Genomic DNA, 18643 nt, shown 5'->3' with positions numbered 1-18643 from the left:
CCTACCTCAGCTTTATACCTCATACTGGTCTACAATTTGGTAGACTCCTGTGGCAAACCCTTGCAAATACTCTTTCTTTACAGAAATGAAGTGCCAGTGTTTAGTTAACATAGTCAGGATTTTTGAATGCTAAATTACTACTTCAGTTATTCAGCACAGTAGAGCACAGCTAAACTCAGGTCCACTGCCTGTTTCAATGCTCGAGAGTGACCCCCGGTACTGAGGCCTAAATAGGTACTTGGTGGTGGTAGGATACGCTGTCCTGTTCATCCCACCTAACACCTGTGTAACTTAAAGCTGGATTTTCACTTACTGTTGGAAAGCAAATGTAAAGTTAAAGGTAAGATTTATCACTTGCACTTCACTTTGTCCAGTATCCAAATACCTGAAAGGAGGTCAGGTTTTATATTTACACTGACACCTCCGAAATCTTAGGCACATCATTTTGCTTTGTTGTAGTGAGATTACAAAATACATTAAAAATGAGCTGGGCAAAAATACACCAGATCTGGTGTTCTAGCATTTAAAAGCAGATATAGTGAACACTTCTTACTCAATGGTTATGACTGGAAAAGGTTGAGGGAAGCATAAAATGGTCTAATAAAATAAAAATCCAGCTGAAACTGATATAGTAACTCCAAAGATTAAAATTTTATTTATCTGTACAACAGAGGTGAGACAATCCAGTAACTGAGTTGCACTTAATTGTCTTAATTTCTACAAAGTAAGGAACTGCAGTCTTACGGAAAAATTGTTTCCAAACTCTTCAAGTCAAACCCAGTTTTCCACCAAACAATGCAATTAAGAAAAAAAAAAAAAAAAAAAAATCACAAAAGTTACCTCAGATCACTCTTCCCCCTGTACCTCAATCTCAGTAAAAAATGCAACAGCCCTGCTACCCCCATTTCAGGTGCATGGCTGATGTTATTAAGCCAACTCATAAGCCATGGTTTGCTGGAGTCAGCTGTGCCTCGAACACAACAGTTTACTGCTCCATGTGAAAAAGGAAATAAAACCAAGCATCCATAAGGCCACTTTAACATTGCATGTCAGAATAAACTACTTCTCACAAAAAAATATAACCTGTGCCAGAGCTGCCGTCTTATTTCCCCTGATGTGCTGTATCCCAGCCCCCTGACAGAGCTATCCGCAGTTCCTCTTGGGGCCTTTCTCAGCTGTCACCGCCTCCCGTCTGTGCCCTGCGTGACTGACCAGCGCCAGCCGTAACCAGGATGGTCAAATCCCGCCACACCAACTCTTCACCAGGGAGAGGTCTGCAAGTGGAGCCTGAGCAGGACTGAACGATTATTCAGCGATGTACGGAGATGCAGAGCTGTGTTTCTTGATCCTTGCTCTAGTTTCCCTTGCACCAGTGTGAATCAGGAGCCCATCTACTGAAGCCAGCAGGGTTTACCTCCGTGCAAATGCAGAAGTGATACGGAAGTGGCGTCAGCCATCCTGCACAGAACCCCAGTGTATTTGGGCCTTAACCTAATGGCCTTCTGAGACACGTCCTGTTGCCTTCAGTGGGCTTTTGACCACACCTCTGTACACGTGTGCAGCAGTACCAACTTCTGAAAACAGCTGTAAAAACGCAATTTATATTCTAAAATGCTATCTTACAGATTTTCCATTTCTCTGTTTAACATTCAATGCTTACCAAATGCTGCTAAAACATTGCCAACAGCTTCATAATAATAAAAACCATGAGTGAAATTATTGCTACATTTAACTTAAACCAAAATTTTAGAAGCAATTTTCATATTTTATCATATTTATGATGGCACAAATTACTTTCTTCTATTTTCATTTTATCTTCAATTGCACATGCTTCATTAGGACATGCCAGAAAAAAGATGTGATGGATTGCGTAGTCTGTTTTCTTATAAGGACCCGTTTATAAGAAAGGGTTGTGGATGGGTACCTCCAGTCTGTCCATGCTTCCTGCAGCTAGTCTCACTGTACAGCCTGTTAAGGAAACTCTCTGCAGGGCACTGGTGAGCTGATGACTGAAGTTGAAAGTACTCATTATCACCTTCTATACAGTTTCTAAACCACGTCCCTTTATCATCTAGTAAAAATTAACTGAATTGTTCAAAATCCAAAATTTCTAAACTAAAGTTCACATCAAACTTCAAAATAAATACAATTTAATACAAAATATTGGGGAAAAAAACATTTCACTTGCAAAAATCTATGCTGGGTCTCAGAGGTATCCTATTAAACCTACTGCATCCATTATGGAACACACTGGATTTACGCAGTATGTGAGAAATAACTGAATTTATTTAGAATTGCAATGATGCGATCCACTGTGCTAGTAATTAGCTATTTCAGAGACTTGTGTGTGTACCTCAAAATGACTCGATATATGCGTTTCTTTAAATTCAGTTGCAAATACTGGAAAAAGGAAATACTGTCTCTACAAAGTGACAAGTTCCTCCTCTTCCTATTAAAGCCAATACAAAAAAATCCAGGATGTTTAAAGAGCTTCTCAACATTTTGGAGGATCATACACAAGACAGGTTTAGAGACTGTGATCATCTTTATGAAAGGAACTCTTTCAGAAGTAAGTTACAACAGCTGTGATGTCATGGGTTTCCAACACTGTCTTCCCTGAAGTCTCTTTAAATGATGGCATCGTGTTCGTCACTGTAATAGAAACTCAGTAATTAATGTTCTGCAGTACAAGCAACAGTCAACATAAAAAAGTCATTTTGTGAACGGAGGGTATCTTGCTGGGAAGCGCTAAGTGCACATTGATCTTGGAGTTACAGCCTGCTCTGAGCCAAGCCTGAAGTTAACAGAGCAATTTCATTCTGTCAACTGTCCTCCGGCTTCACTAGCCCTATTAGCGTTGCGGCTTTCTCATTTCATTCAAGGAAATATTTTCACATCAGCTGTTGCTCAGGCATTTTTATCATACCTATCTTAGTTAGTAGCTGTTACTCAGTAGTAACAGCTAATCAGATTCAGTTTACAAGCTCAGCAACAGGCTTCATTTATTTTGAAGATACTGTTGATCTGAATTCTAGAATATCCATTCAAACAGTACTGTGGGTAAACACGTGCAGCAGGGGCTGGCTGAACTCCGTGATCAGCAAGCAGGAGTCAAAATGGAGAGAAAACACAAGGCCTAAACACTAGCATTCCAACAAGTCTAATGATGTCACCTCGCTTAAAACAAGCTTCTCAACTGAGACGGATGATACTGAATAGGAAAAAGAAAAGTAGTTTTAAGAATTCCCAGTTCTTAAACTAAATGCAGGACATGAAGGCAAGTCTGGAAGAAAACTGAGTAGAGCTGAGTATAAATAGCAAATGAGATGGTACAATTTTGAAGAAATTCTTTACTGTGAGGCACTGGAACGGGCTGCCCAGAGAAGCTGTGGATGCCCCATCCCTGGAAGTGTTCAAGACCACATTGGATGGGGCTTTGAGTGACCTTGTCTGGTGGAAGGTGTCCCTGCCCATGGCAGGGGGGTTGGACTAGATGATTTTTAAGGTGCCTTCCAACCCAAACCATTCCATGATTCATTACAAAAGGGTGAGATACAAGATGAAGTCAAAATCACAGATGCCTGACTGGTACTGTGCTCTCAGAAATGAATGCTGCAAAGGAGAGGAAAAAATCATCACATCCAAGACAAGACTGGACCTACCACCTCCTATCCTCCAGTCTCATATAACTAGTTCAGATGCAGATGCCTTTATTCACTTAAATTAATTCTAATTCTTATTTCATGGGCTCGTGAAAAGTTCTTAAAGCAGGCACAGTGAACACAATCAGAGAAAAAACCCACACAGAAGAGAGGCATAATAATGAGGAACTGAAGCTGAAGTGGTGAAAGACAAAATATCACAGTTAAATCTCTTAATGATACTAATGTAATGTACATTAAACAAATATATTCATTATAGTTCATTCTCCTTGTTTTGTTCGTCCTTGTTCCTCTCAACAAAGCAATAAGCTGACAAGGGACAATCCCTTGGGAACTTACATGGTTCTGTACTGAATGCCTCTTCTAGAGTGATAGGTTTTGCATCCGATGTAGAGAATAACTAGAACTCCAAGCGTCAGCACGATGCCACCTACAAAACTGCCCACATCAAATCTGGAGGCTTTGGCTACAACAGTCTCAGATTTTGATGTGGCTGGAAATGAGAGAACAAAAATTTTTTTAATGCTTTCAAAATCGTGTTTCGAGGGACTCCTCTATATCCTCTATATCCTGCCCTCCCCATTGCCATGTCATCTAAAGACCCAACTAGACAAATTTAATGTAGATCAGCTGGCAAGACACCAGCCAAGCACACCGAAACCTAGAAGCCCTCTTTTTAAGTGCCAGATGCTGGTAACACAGGAGGACCTGATCCAACTGCTTGCTGTCCCCGAAAGACTGACTGCCCCTTCTCCCCTCCACCTCCCTCTTTCCCCTGCCGTTTCCCCCCCTGCTCTCTCCTCCTTCCACATGCAGCTCCTGCCCTTCTTAGGCCAGTTCTAGTGTTTTTCATACCCTTCATGAGCCAATTCAGCTCATTAAGCTGGCCTGAAATTAACCCAAGCAGAAAAGGAAGTTACTTTTAGCCAGATGAGCTTAACCAGTTAGCCTGCAGAGGGGTCTGACAACCACCAAGTCAGTCAGTATAGTTATGCGGTGGGGGTAAAGTACTTTTGGTGGTGATGAGCTGTTGGATTGCTTTACCTTGTCTCATGCAATTGTACCCTCACGCTCCAAGCAACATCAGCTCTGCAGCCCAACACAAACATTGACATAGATGACATGACCTCAGATAAGCCATTGCAGTTTCTGTGTGAAAACTGGTTTTATCTGCTACAAACCCCCTCAGAAAGACCCAGTGTGTGCCCACCTCTATTTGTACTTGCCACAGGGAGTATTACAGGGCCAAGTAGAAGTTCTGCTGATGACAGCTCCACCTACCCAATAACGCTTCACTGACATGTGAGCAACCCCAATGTGTTTGGAAGTGTAAGCATGAAGTGGTGCGAAGAAGCAGCTAACCACAAGGAAATACTGAACTCTACACTTACTGTTTTTGTATTAAAGGGTACTGTCAAACTGTATGTGATACCTTTTACATGAAGCGTGACTCATCCACAGTCATAATCTAACCTCCATTAGGGATAAAATTCACTGCATTGCTACAAATGTGACTAACGGAACCCAGTTTTTCTACCAAGCCAGTAGACATATTTTGAGCCACAGGTAAGCTGGGAAAAAGGCAGTATTAGAGTAAGTTTGAGTAAGCTGTAGAAGGGAGAGCTTAACAAATACAGACGTTGTATTCAAAAGCGAGGCTTTTTCCTAACATTGCTAATCTCCTTGTTGGTAACTACTGGTTCAGACCACTTCCATTTAATGTTTTTTTCCTAAATACATCAGGTCTCTCAGGTTAAATGAATCCTTATTAATTAAGTGGAGTGCTCAGAGCAACATTATTCCAGCCAGCTTAATACAAAAACCCCAACTTGCTCTCATTTTTCAGCATGCAAATACCTTCCTTCTTTGTTATACTACTCTAAAACTTGTTATACTACTGTAAAATATTCTACAATTGTACAAAATGTCAATGTGTGTACAAGCCTTCAAGAGCTTCCTGAAGTGTGAACTCACCTGTTACAGAAGTGGAAGAAATCTTGGAAGTGGTCATCACTGTAATATTGAGCTGTGATGATGTGATTGATGGAGCTGCGGTGGATCTTGCTGTCTGGTTGGTTTTGGGGGGCTGAGTTGTCAGGGTGACAGACGTAGTGGTGTTGGTGGGCTGACTGGTACTGGTCAGATGAGTAGTACTGGTGGACAAACCTGGGAAATTTTTATTTGTGATTATCACACCAAAAAATACCTAAAAATAATAAACCGTACACTCATTGAATAAGATAGCATTTATCATGGCCAAATAGAATGACAGAGTAACAATGAAAATGCTGCTGCATGGATATCCAGGTTTGCATACAGACTCTCCTCCTATGCATCTCCTTTGGAAAGACCCAACTTCTGATTTCTGGGGGTCAACGTCAGGAACGGTTACAAGGAAAGGCTGTAAAGAAAACCTGAATAATATCTGGTAACTTTTGGAAGGGTCAGGTTTTAAAACGTGATAAAATTCTGGATCAGAAGTAACTTTCCATTTGAAGCGCTCAACTTTTCAGATAACCAAGCTTTTCCAATAAGAACAGATTTTGCATGAAAATGCCACCCCCCCGCATTTTAGTAATGATTTAATCTTTAATTTACTTTTGAATGAAACACTGGCTTTACTAAGGCTGCATGTATATTAAACTTACCAGAGATAATTCTGTTTGTGTAACTGTTAAACTTAAGGTTCAAAACATTTTCCACATGTGGTAAAAGTTTGACTAAAGTAAATCTGCTGGCTTGTATCATTTATTTAGTAGTAGGCTGTCTTGCCAAGGTTAAAGCAAAGACTGGAATGCTGTTTCACAAGTTTGGTTGACATCAAACTTTTAGTCTGCTTTTACCTAACACTTCCCCTTGCTGCTCAGAAAACAGCAATGAACTGTTCAGAATAAAAATACTGTGTAGCAAAATTAAAGAATAATAGATTGATACCTATAGCAAAATCCTTAGAACCTTAGTAGAAGGCAGCCAGCTAGAAGGATCTTTAGAATAATTACTTCTTTTTCTAAGCAGGAACTAACAAGAAACATGAGCCTGTTATGCCACTAGCATTTCTCCAAGCAGACAATATGAGGCAAATAGCTTTTATGTATGAAGGAACTTTAGGGAAAAAAAGCTCCCTTTGCAGGTCTCTACTTCTGTATTATTTTGTTAACCTCACACAAGCTGGGTTAATTTTAAGCACCACAAAAGCTTTTTATTATTAATATTCAATTATCTAATTATACCCATGTTTTCTTGAAATTGTCTAAAACTAGAACAACTGAAGAATAGGTTGTTTTATCTCAATTCCGCAGTAAATTTGATAGTCAATATCTGCCTTTTTTTTAATACAGCATCTAAAATGCTTCTATAGAATAATCTTTCTGTAAGTGTGGTTTAAAATGTGAGTACCACACACAGAATGATGTCTGTGCTAAGACTTCAGTATCACTGCTTCCAGTACAGATGTGAACATCAAAAACTTAAAAAAACGCCAAACAATACGACAATGTAAACATTCAGAAAGGAACTGGCCTACACAACACTTTTCTGAGACATTTAACATTAAAACTACTGAAACAGCCCAACACAGTCCCCAGAGTAAATGTTATTTATTTTCCTGTTCTTTGATGTTATAATTGCATTTTGCCATAACCCTACGAAACACTTTGAAATGAGCATTCATTGAGATGAAACAGTTGGAGTACTATGTTCACGTGCTTACCTTGTTACAATTAGGAAATTCAGTTCCTCTATGAAGCATGTGTAAAATACATCAGACAAAATTCAGGGCACATTTTAATACTGACAAGTAAACTCCCAAAGGCATGATGATCTATAAATATCAAATGGTTCCTCATTGTAGGAAATAAGCAAGGAAATGTCTATATGGAAACTATCTACAGTTATATGACATGAAACCACACCTGGTAACTGCATTCATAAGATAAAAGACACCAAAAGAAAGACAAATCTGAATACAAGTGTCAAACAATCAGTCTGCTGTGGTGGTTTTTTTTTCCTTTTTTTGAGCCACGATTTCCGAGTGTCAAACTGGCTTGTGTTTCTGAGCAATAGCTAATTGTTCCATGCATAACATTATTAAACAATGTTACACAAAGATGGTACTTATTCCATGGGCATTAAATTACTCTACAGAAAACCTGAGTCAGCACAAAAAATATCCAAGCAGCTATCATGAGGAACTTAAGCAAATTTGCACATTACTTTTCTCCTACAAGTGATCCTTTCTTCTTACAAGATTATAGCACTTGGTGATGTAACATTTACATTAAGAGTAAAATCTGGTTAAACTCCTACAGACCTATCTTTCATGACGTATTTAGCATCAGTCTTTTCCAAACTTCAGTGGGAGGCTATCTGAGGCAGCTTGAGAATTTGGGAAGCTGACATGAACTGAGCACCAATCTGTTCTTCTGCTTCTTTGAAAAACCTTACCCGTACTATTTTACCAAGAGTTAAGATGAAAGAGCATTTGCTATCAACATCTGTGCTTTTACCTTTTATTTCCCTAATTACTTTTTCCCCAAAACACCAGCTGGGCTTCATCAAACATCACACTAAACAAACCTGGACTGCCTGAGTTAATCTTTACTATTTACAAAGGATGCAACCAAAGAGACAAGTATTTTACTTTGTGTGCTACCTGTGTTTAAACATTAAATAGCTATGCTGTATTCATCAATCAAAGTATATATATAGCATAAAGATAAAAGTTCTTAGCAGCACGCGCTACTTCCTTAGTGTTCTAACTCAACAAGAACAAACACAACTCAAATTGCGTAAGCACCATGCTAACATACAAAAGGATTGTTAATGAATGCTCTTCTTAAATACTCTCCTTTGCATGGAAAATGACTGCATGAAACAGACTTTTGCTTCTGCCATGAGAGGCTTCCAAAAAAACAAAAAAACCAAAACAAACAAAAAAACTAACCCAGAGACTTCAAGCAAAATTAAGTACATATATCCAGTAGTCTTTATTCTGAAGAGGTCGAGACAGATAATCAAAATGGAAGCACATTGTCTTAAAATCTATGATGTTTCTAAAAAAAAAAAAAAAAAGAAGAAAAAAGAGAAGGATGTGAATCACAAACTGTGTGAAGCAAGGCATAGCTGTCTGTTAGGTTTGTACTGTGCCCGAAAGTAAAGGGCTCAGGCCTCTTTTTACTGTTATTACAAAGCTCAGATCCTTGGAAGATACCCACAGTCCGGGCTGGAGCGGAGGGGTGGAAGGATTGCAGTGCAGGGTCGATGAAAATACCTGCGGTTAACAATGGCTTTACACATGGGGAGGGCCCTAAGGCAACAAGGGGATTACAAAAATATTTAATCTCCACTTTCCAAGTTAGACATGCTTAAACTGGTACACTGCAGGCAATGGAATGAGAAACTGCACCACTTCCTTGGTATCAAAAGGTCTTTGTAGAGCATTTTTTTTATGGTGAGTATTTTATTCTTAAATGAACAAGCAACCTCTGAGTGTCATAGCTCAGAGGTTATGTGGAAACTACAGAGACACAAAGTGAGAGCGGTATTGGAAACAGAATGACATGGCTGGCACCTTATGATCAACATAAAACTTCACAAATACACAAAGTATCTTTAGGGTAAACACGGTATTTCTGCTCTGCTTTCACATGGTTCTTAGCACAAAGAGGACCCACTTCGTGCACGGAACTAGCTCTTCTTCTCCCAGATACAACATTTATTTGTGCATCACAGACTGACAACTGCACAACGTTAATTCTTATCCAGTCTTTACTGGTGTGGTGGAATATGCCTGTGCAAGTTCTTCCAGAAAAATAATTTTTTAAATTTCCTTTTTTAATAATCTCACATTGACTTAGCCAATAGTTGGAACACGGCAAATAGAAGTGGATTAACTATTTGTTTGTGTCCCAGGTTAAATATCTACTTTCAAACTCTACTAGTCGATCTAATACAGCTATTTCTTCTTTCTACAAAGGAGTGTTTTGTAAACATGTTACTCATGTTGGAGCATCACAACTGCTGCCTTGGGAAACTGTTCTTACCTACAGTTCTTTTGCCAAGTTGTGAAGCAAAGATGGTAGTGCTAGAATAATACTTCTTGTGTCTCACTTCAACTCCACTGTTTTGTGCTAAGAACACTATAAGGACTATTTTCTATGGTATAAGGTGCCATCAGTCTTACCTAAAAGGAAGTGGAGTCTTACTCTTGAAACTCAAGTCCCCAGGACTTCATTATACCCTAAATCTATTTACTGTGAAATAACATTAAACAGATATGCGCTGTTTACTCAACAACCTATTAATCTTTACTCTGTGAAAATGGAAGAAGTTTCCTTAGAGACAAAGAATGAACATTAAAAAGACCAACTCCTTTCAATTCTTCCTTGAAGTTTTATTTTGATTCCTGATTTTCAATGGCACCATAAATGTCATTGCTTCTACTGATGAAGCATGCTACCTAAACTTGAAAACCAGCATAGCTTCATTTCAGAGTTGTTTTACATGTTGCCTCCCAGCCCTAAAATGATAACGCCTCTCTCAAATTCCCACTTTTGATGGCTATTTCTTTAGAGTTTGGTAGGATCTGGGGTAGCTTTGGAGCTAGCTTCTAGGTTCATAGTAATGGACAAATGAACAGATACGTACCTACTGCAGATGTCGCTGTAGATTGTGTGGGTGATATTACAGTAAGATTGGATGAACTGTTATCGTCTTCATGGAAAAAAGAAAACAAGAAAAGAAATATTATTCATTTTCATTTTAACATACTATAATTAAAGTACCTGGTTTATACATATAAAGTATCTGTGTTTGCAGGCTACAAGCGGGAATAGAGCAGAGTATTCCATCCCAAAGCAGACAGTTTTATCCTTCTGCAAAATGCTTCCAGATCTCAGTGCAGCAAGAACATAGTTACACTGTATGCACAGCAGTGCCCAAATGATCTGCATCTGAATTCCTTACATCTCTTTTTGCTCTCTTCCACTTCTATGTCATGCTCTATTCCAGCTGCTGTATCAGCCATACTGTCACCAACTTTCTTAACCTACCTAAGCACTGTGGGTTTTTTTTCCTAGTTTTTATTCCTCTATTTCAGTTACATTTCCTGTCCCTCAATTTTTTATTTAATTTTGCTACACCTATTACAAACTGGTCTCATGCTAGAAAAATACTGTAGCAGTGTCAAGCAGGGACAGACTAATGCCCCATGAAACACCTTTCTGTGGGCTGATGCTGTCTCTACTCAAAAAGGCTTCTACGAATGCACTTGTTTCCAAAGACTTAAAACATAAACCATGCGTCAGGATTAATGGTTTTGTCCTTCCCTCCTTTCTTTCACTTCTACTTTTCCAGTTCTCTTTTTTTCCCCCTTCCTACTCACGTTACTTCTATGCTCTCAGGCACTCTCCCACTCTCACTTCTGTCCTCTTTGCTGCATCCCCCTTCAGTCTTTCTCACAGGTTAATGGTCTCTTCTTTCTGGCAAAGATCTATTGGGCTGTTCAGTAACTCTCGTTCCTGGAAGCATCACTGCCCAAGCATCCCTTCATTCTGTACTGTTGTCTACACCCATTCTGTGATTATTCTTTTCTTTGAAGTACCTGATCTTTTACAGCATCCTCCCACATTGCTAGTGCTACACAAAGCTCTATCACTTTTCAGCATGGCTGGAAAGCAAAGTGCATAACCTCAGAGATGACAGGAACAGCAACACAGCTACCAGAATCAAGAAGCAGGCATATTTTTAATGGATCTGCTGTTCTGACCCCTGGAGAAGTCTAGTCTAAAACAATTTGGTCAACCCTCTTTGCAATTGCATACATGTTACAAGCAAGCTCAGGTTTAAGAACAAATGCAACAAATTTACACCCTCATACCACCTACAAAAAAGAGGGGGGGAAATCACAGAGCGAATTACTTTGCCTTTTCTCTGGTATAATCATAGCCAACTAGCCCCACCACTGAGTACTGCACACACCTGCGCTACTAAGCTGCAGATTAATTGCCTTTGAGAAACAGTCTATGGCTGTTCAACTACAAACACATTCTTTCTTGGATATGTTGACTTTTATACCACCGTAAGCCATGGATACGCCTGGGGCTAAACCTTTCCCAGACTGGCCCAATACTGGAACCAGAACACAGCTTTGAGTTTCCCTCAAGTTCTGAGTGCTTACTTCTGCAACCCTGGGAACACATCTGGATGTGGACTGCATGCTCATACAGGTGAAAAGACACCACATACACTGCCTGGAATTTGGGTGTGAGTCAGTGATGCAATAAACGCAAGACAGAGTGAGTCAATGAACAGAGTATTGACTATGCATCCCATTTGTTGGCCAACAGCAAATGAGATGGAGTGAAGTAGTTCAGGGCAAAAATGACCCAAAGAATATGCTTTTTGCATGGCACATCCTTAAAGGTGTACAGCTTAATGCAGTCAAAATGAGATTATGCTATGAAATAAACACGTACTTTAGCAATGAGCTCAAGCATGGTGGACCTAGAATCCATTTTGATGTTAAAAATCAAATGAAAAAGTGCCTTGCCTTTTTGCCTTGCAGACTCTTGAGCTAGTGGCTCTTTTTTTAACTGTAAATTTATGTTGGCAAGTATTTCTAGTTCTATACATATTTTTTCTCCATTTTATTTCTCCTCTCTGTGTTGCTCTGGGGTGCTGAAGCATATGAGGACTGAGTTGCATTCTACTGTTCTTCAGTTCCTCTTAAGTATCTTTAGTTGTCCTGGAATAGATGTGAGAATGGGACTACTTGCCTCCTGCCCTACAGCTCTTCACAAGTCAATGAAGTAAAATAAAGGGCAAACTATTACAGGACTGTTTAAGGCATACAATAATACATACTGCTTTTCTCAACGCTACTGAGGAACAGTAACAGAAATGCCAGGAGTATTACCTTGCAACACATGTTCCGGAGTCGTAACAAAGGGTGTAGTACTGCTCGAGTTGTCTGTCTGTTCATTTCCTACATAAAAAATAAGAAGAGTAAGATAGTTTTAGGTGCTTTATTACCAAGAAGCGGGAAAAAAATAAGTTAGTACAGCATCTGTCACTTGCTTTGGACATCTAGATGACTAAACTACCACGGAGAGGAGTTAGGTATAATGACGATATAAAAGCATGGTACCACAAGAGCCAGCTCTTAGCACATTAAAAACGACGGCATTTGCACTACCCAGCCATCAAATGAACTGGAGCTCCTCCCCATCCCCAGCTGTATCTTCCCCATCATCACCATCCCAAGTTCTCTTCCTCCTTGAGATGAAAGGAGACCGAAGGAAGTAAGAGGTAGAAAATCAGGCACCTACCTTCAGTAATAACATATGACCCCCATCACCTACAGGAGAAGGAAAAGAATTTCTCACACAGATCTTTTCCTCTGAAGTCTGCAAGGCCTTTGCAGGCAGATGAGTGCTTGCTCTGCCCCTACATGGACAGCATGGTAAGACAATAAGCTCTACTTATTGTCTTACCAGTCAAGGAGTTGCATTACTTAGTCTGGGACTAATAGCATGTTAATACATCCACTGAGCATTTGGCAGGTAGGGAGTAGAACAGAGAAGGATCACATCTCCAGTAAAATATCATCATACCCTAAAGACTAATCGAGGCCTGACTACCTCGTCCTCATGCCTGCTCTACGAGCAAGTGCTAAAATTCAAAGATAAACCACACAGAACGAGAAGTCTGGCATTCACATGCATGCAAGAGGATCAGTTGTGGATTCTGCCTCTGCAAAGCAGAGTTGAGTTTTGATCACCTGTAACAATATTCTGCTAAAGGCAAGCAAATAATCTGAACTAAGTACCACAGAAACAGGCATTTTCTTAGTAGTTATAAAAGCTTAATGAAGAACTCAAAATGGTAAAGTTTGCAAACACAAATGACAAACCACTCACTGTACCTTACCTCTGCAATATCGAGGGCAGCACTGCAAGATACATTAGCCTATTTAATTAGAGAGCTTAGGGGAAACAAACAAACAAAGGATAGGACACAGCTAAACTAAGTGTCCCCAGGAAGGACCTGATCCTGCAGAAAGTGGTCTGCATCAGAGTTGGTCCCTCCGCATTTGGCAATGATCTGACTGAGGAAGCCAAGCCAATAGAAACCTGACGTTACTCCCCTCCCCAATGGCACACAATGTTTTTTTCTGCCTAAACCAGCAGAATGGGCTCCCTGTAGGATTAGAAGAAAAAGGGGCTGGAAGCAGAGGTGGAAGGGAAGACAGGACTGTATCAGTCCTAGTTCAGATCAGCTTGGACTGCACACCTTGAAAGATGTCAAGGACCTAATCCAGCTGAAAAGATACAACTTTTTTTTTCCTTCCTCCTCAAAAAAAAACCCCAAACATTGATAATTTTCTTAATTTGGATCACAAGCAGTTGCTCCAGAATACAAATACATCCTAATAGGGGGAACTGCACAAACATATCCACATTGGAACATGTGGTAATGAATGGGACAGGTGAGAAAAAGAAAATCTTAAAATGATGCTATTCCCAAACTGTTGTCTATCCTCAGGCTGTGGTTTTGGATTCAGAGCCATGTGTATGACTGCAGGGACAGCAGGAGACTTCAGCCAGGGAGGTGGGAAGGATGTCCTGGCTTAAGGCAGAGGGAAGAGCAGCGCACTCTTTTTATGCAGCGATGGCTCTCACAACACCTGGAGACTCTCATTGGAGACCACAGACTGCACAGTGTAACCGGTCCAAAGCGAAACCGAGAGTCTCAGGCCTTCTCTGGGGAGCAGAAGGGCAAGGGTTCGAAATCTGCACTGACCCAGGTGCGAGCACAGGAAGGAAGTGAGGAGAAAGCCAGCAGCCAGCTGCACTGAGGTAAAACTCTTTGGGCCACAGGATGAGCTGCAATATTGAGCCTACAGATCTTTAGTAGAGAAACTCTGCGCTGATGCCTGCTCCCACCAGGAGGAGAGAGGGGGAATAAAATAAATCAATAAATAAGATCTCTGTGTTCGCTCATCATGGTGAAACAGAACCGAACCAATGAAATACCCAACTTAACTGGAAAAGGACAGGGAAAGGGGATCAAACAACATTTTTGTCAGACAACTCTACGTTTTTCTTTGTTTAAGGTCAGGCACAGATGCAGCTAAAAATATAACAGCTTGTGGCTGGCCGGGGTGTGCCTGAAGGCAAGCGTGCTTCCTGTGAAACACTACGGCATGGTTTGGTACACCCAACGCTTCCAGGGCCTCTCGCGGTTTTATTGCTGTAGTGCGTAAGAAGTCATGAGTTGGAGGCAACTGAGATAAGCGAACTTTCAAAAGGGCAAAATCAGAACAGTCTCTCCAGCTTTACAGCTGGGATTCAGCTTCTAGAAGCGGCATTCAGACACAGCAGCTGAAGATCCGTGCTTACGCTAAACACATAGAGAGATGCAAGGTAAGCGATAGGGACAGCTCTGATACTTGCTGAAAATGAACAGAAGAAGACTTTAAATTGACTTGATTTTGCCAGATCCTGCAAAAATCAACACAGTGGGTAACACCCACGAACCGTTAACATTAGAAATCTGTAGTCTCCAGCTTAGGCAGGTACCAAGTTACTGTCCTCTGCAGATGAAGCTCAGCAGAAGAACCATACACTAATGACTGGCACTAATCATTGAATTCCCCGCGTCTGACAAAGATCAATTTGCCCACTCCCACATTCACATTTAAGATAAACACACTTCTAAGGACTCGTAGGCTTTATGCCTAGTCTAACTAAACCTCATGCTGCAGAAAGATCTTGCTATATAAATTCACATTTTTTACTGAGCATAGTATTACACATTAATTTTGGGGAGATTTCAAAAGTCTTATAAAAGTTTGATACATAGCAGGGTACGTAGGTGAGTTTTAGGCCCAAGCCATTCTGCTTTTGTTGGTTTAGAAAACAAAAAGTACAGAGGTACAGTCCATCAGAAAGATCTCTGCCTTGCACAGTAACCTGTAAGCAACCCAGGTGAGTGAAAGTTGAGGTGCTGGAATGATTGAAGTAGAGATGTTAGGGCAGCAACGTGAATATAACCATCCCCTAGACAGTCTCCACCTGTCTATTAGGATACTTGTCCTTTTCAGTTGAAACAGATGAAACTCAAATTCTGCAGATTAAAACAAAAACAGTCTCCTGACCCCAAATCTATTGTAACATTTGCTAGGGAATTTTGATAAGACTATAAATTCAAAACCTTGCTATCCGGAAACTTTCTTTTCCCTTTGACTCAACCAGGTCTTTTGCTATCTATTTCTGAAGCAGCATTCTTGAGCTACCAAGAAGGTTATTGCTTCATCCCGAGGCAGAGGTCAGGCAGGATTATCTCAGCAACTTTTTGGACAGGTCCTCATGCCTTAACATTGCGAAATCTACCTCACAGTCTTGCAAAGGAAAATATAAACATAAACTATTACATTGGTGCTTAAGGAAATAACATGGACCCATGTAACCGATTCTCAATCCTGGTCAATTTGAGATTGAAAAAAATACTATGCCTTTTGCTGTCATCTGAGAATCTAAGAGAAGTAAGGAGATACTCTAAAATCAAAATGCCATGCCTGTTTTCAGGTCTGGAAGCTACTGCTGCTGCTCATTTTTATACTGTGTACAGGTAAGCTCCTGGAGGATGTTGCTGGCCATCTTTTGTGAACAGAGAAGGAAGAAGGTGGGAGTAGGGGGCGTGGATTCTTCTTACTCTCTCAGGTACCAGAAAGCCAGCTGGATTTTATGTAACAGCGGGAAGGATTTTTCCTAAACTGTAACATTGTGGTGACGTTTCTTCCACTGACTTGACCGACACATAGAAATAAACTTTCCACTAGAGTAAAAGAACTGCAACTTTCACCTTTTGCATTTGAATTTGATGGGTTTCACACTTTTTCCTGTAGTGTTCATCAGTGAAGCACTAGCTTTTGCTGAAACCAACACAAATCTCAGCAGTAGTTTCTGGAAGTTTCTGGGTAAATGGGCAGAAAAAAAAAAGGTACTTCAACAGATTGTTAGACTGAGCCTTAAAAGGGCACAACTTCCCTCAACACATTATAGAGTCTAGACAACAGATTCACCTATAGAGGAAGGACTCCACTCGACTGTCAAAAGTTAGATGAGATCACCCCTGTCCCAGGAGACAGCACTGGCTGTACACCGAGATAAACCAGCACACACACTCAGGAAGCAGCGTGATAAAAGACAGATCAGGCCAATCTTCTATCAAATGAAATGGCAGCCTGTCGTTGTAAGATGGAGGCCAAAATAGCACAGCAGCAAACAGGCTACAGGTAAACTTCAAAAAAAGCTTGTGTTTTTTGGAAGGGAAATTAGAGAGCCCTTTATTATACTTTTACTGTGGATAATTGTAGGACTGTCATCAAAGCTGTAGTAGAATGTTTAACACGTATCACCACATCTGCGTTCGCTGCAGTGACATGTTGCTCATTTTATTTTTTTTTGGTAACAACTTTCAATATAGCTTCACTAGATTAAACAACAGCACATTAACACTGCTGGAGCGACTGATATTCCTCAACACCATTTACGGCAGGTTAATTCTGGTACCTATCTTTCAGCTTCTTTTCTTTGAAAAATTGTGGGGCATTTCAGTCTTCTGAAAAGGCAACTCAGGCAGCACAGACTTTTGTATCTCTCGTTTTATTTGAGTGCCTGTTGATGATTATCCCCCAAATCTGGTCTTCGACCACCTGAGTTGAAGCATGAGAAAAGAGGAGGCTGTGTATTTACTAAAATCAGTCAGTAAAAAGAGGCGTTGCTGCAAGTGCTGTCCTAAGCCACGATGTCCCCAAGGTCCTTGCTCTACGCCCCAGGGCGCCCACAGGGTTTTGGGAACACAGAATGGTTCGGGTTGGAAGGGACCTTCAAAGGTCATCTAGCCCAGCTTCCCTGCAAGGAGCAGGGACATCTCCAACCAGATCAGGTTGCTCAGAGCCCCATCCAGCCTGGCCTTGAATGTTCCCAGGGATGGGGCACTGATCACCTCTCTGGGCAACCTTTCCAGTGTTTCACCACCCTCATTGCAGGAACTTTTTCCTTTTATTTAGTCGGAATCTACCTCCCTCTATTTTAAAACAATTACCCCTTGTCCTATCACAACAGGCCCTGCTAAAGAGTTTCTCCCCATCTTCCCTGTGGGCCCCCTTTAGGTATTGGAAAGCCGCTATAAGGTCTCCCCAGACCCTTCTCTTCTCCAGGCTGAACATCTCCTGCCGTGCCCCGCACTGCGCCCCGCTCACAGCAGATGGAAGAGAGGAGCCAGGGGTGAACTTTGGGGTGAGCCGGGCTGGCAGCGAGGCGCCTCTGTGCATCCTTGTCGTGTGCAAGCATTCACACTCATCCTCTAAAAACCAAAATGCTCCTTGTTTTTCTTTTTCTTTTTTTTTTAATTATTGTTTCTACTTGAAAAGCATCCTAAATACTAAGCTTTTCACCCCGTTTCTGTTGCAGCTCTGCGCTGGAGAAACTGGCCATGTGCACGGTGCAACCTCAGCTCTCGTCTGAGAGGATGGGAAGAAAAATCAGCAGCAAACCACCGACCCTCCCCGCGGCTGGGCACCCGCGCCCAGGGCCGCTCGGCGGGGCCCGCACCCCGGCCCCGCTCCCGGCCACCACCCACCCGCCGAGGCCGGGGCCCGACCAGCGGAGAGGTCGCGGCAGCCCCCGGGCGGCGGCGGGACCCACGCGGGGTGGCGGGGGCAGCGCCGCCGCTTCCGTGCCGGCGCAGAGGGGCAGCGCCGCCGCCCGTTTTCCCCGTCCCCCACCCCCGGCCCTGCCCCCCACCCCCCGGCCGCTACTCACGGTAGCCGGGGGCGAGCAGCAGGAGCGCTGCCGCCTGCAGCGCGCAGGACGCGCCGGTGAGGAGCCGCATGGCCGCTGAGGGAGCCGCGGGCCGCGGAGCCGCCGCAGCACGCCAGGCGCTGCCTGCCCGGGCCGGCGGGGCGGAGCAGGGGG

General features: G+C 41.8%; 1 protein-coding gene across 2 annotated transcripts; it reads right to left on the bottom strand.

The window, feature by feature from the left end:
* Nucleotides 1-629: 629 nt before the first annotated feature.
* Nucleotides 630-18623, bottom strand: TMEM123 (transmembrane protein 123). 2 transcript variants are annotated; one of them, XR_015257502.1, is made up of 7 exons: nucleotides 18491-18623; nucleotides 12577-12645; nucleotides 10308-10373; nucleotides 5637-5828; nucleotides 4002-4155; nucleotides 2354-2652; nucleotides 630-2009 (listed from the first exon to the last, which is right to left on the bottom strand). XR_015257502.1 is itself a non-coding variant. In XM_086739592.1 (6 exons), exons 1-6 carry the CDS (start codon nucleotides 18558-18560, stop codon nucleotides 2628-2630), a joined length of 576 nt encoding a protein of 191 aa, XP_086595718.1. In that variant the 5' UTR covers nucleotides 18561-18623; the 3' UTR covers nucleotides 630-2627. The 2 variants fall into 2 exon arrangements, 1 of the variants encoding a protein (XP_086595718.1); XM_086739592.1 differs by having other exon boundaries at nucleotides 630-2652.
* Nucleotides 18624-18643: the final 20 nt, after the last annotated feature.

The sequence above is a fragment of the Chlamydotis macqueenii genome, chromosome 1 (assembly GCF_036417535.1).
Source record: "Chlamydotis macqueenii isolate bChlMac1 chromosome 1, bChlMac1.mat, whole genome shotgun sequence".
Lineage (NCBI taxonomy): Eukaryota > Metazoa > Chordata > Aves > Otidiformes > Otididae > Chlamydotis > Chlamydotis macqueenii.
Note: the sequence above shows the minus strand (reverse complement) of the source record. Positions and strands in the feature narration are given on the sequence as shown.

Coding starts and splice junctions, on each gene's coding strand:
- TMEM123 (XM_086739592.1), bottom strand. CDS start 18,560: ATGCGGCTCCTCACCGGCGCGTCCTGCGCGCTGCAGGCGGCAGCGCTC. Junction 12,646..18,490: donor GCTGCTCGCCCCCGGCTACC/GTGAGTAGCGGC, acceptor TTTTTTATGTAG/GAAATGAACAGACAGACAAC. Junction 4,156..5,636: donor TTCTTCCACTTCTGTAACAG/GTGAGTTCACAC, acceptor TCTCATTTCCAG/CCACATCAAAATCTGAGACT.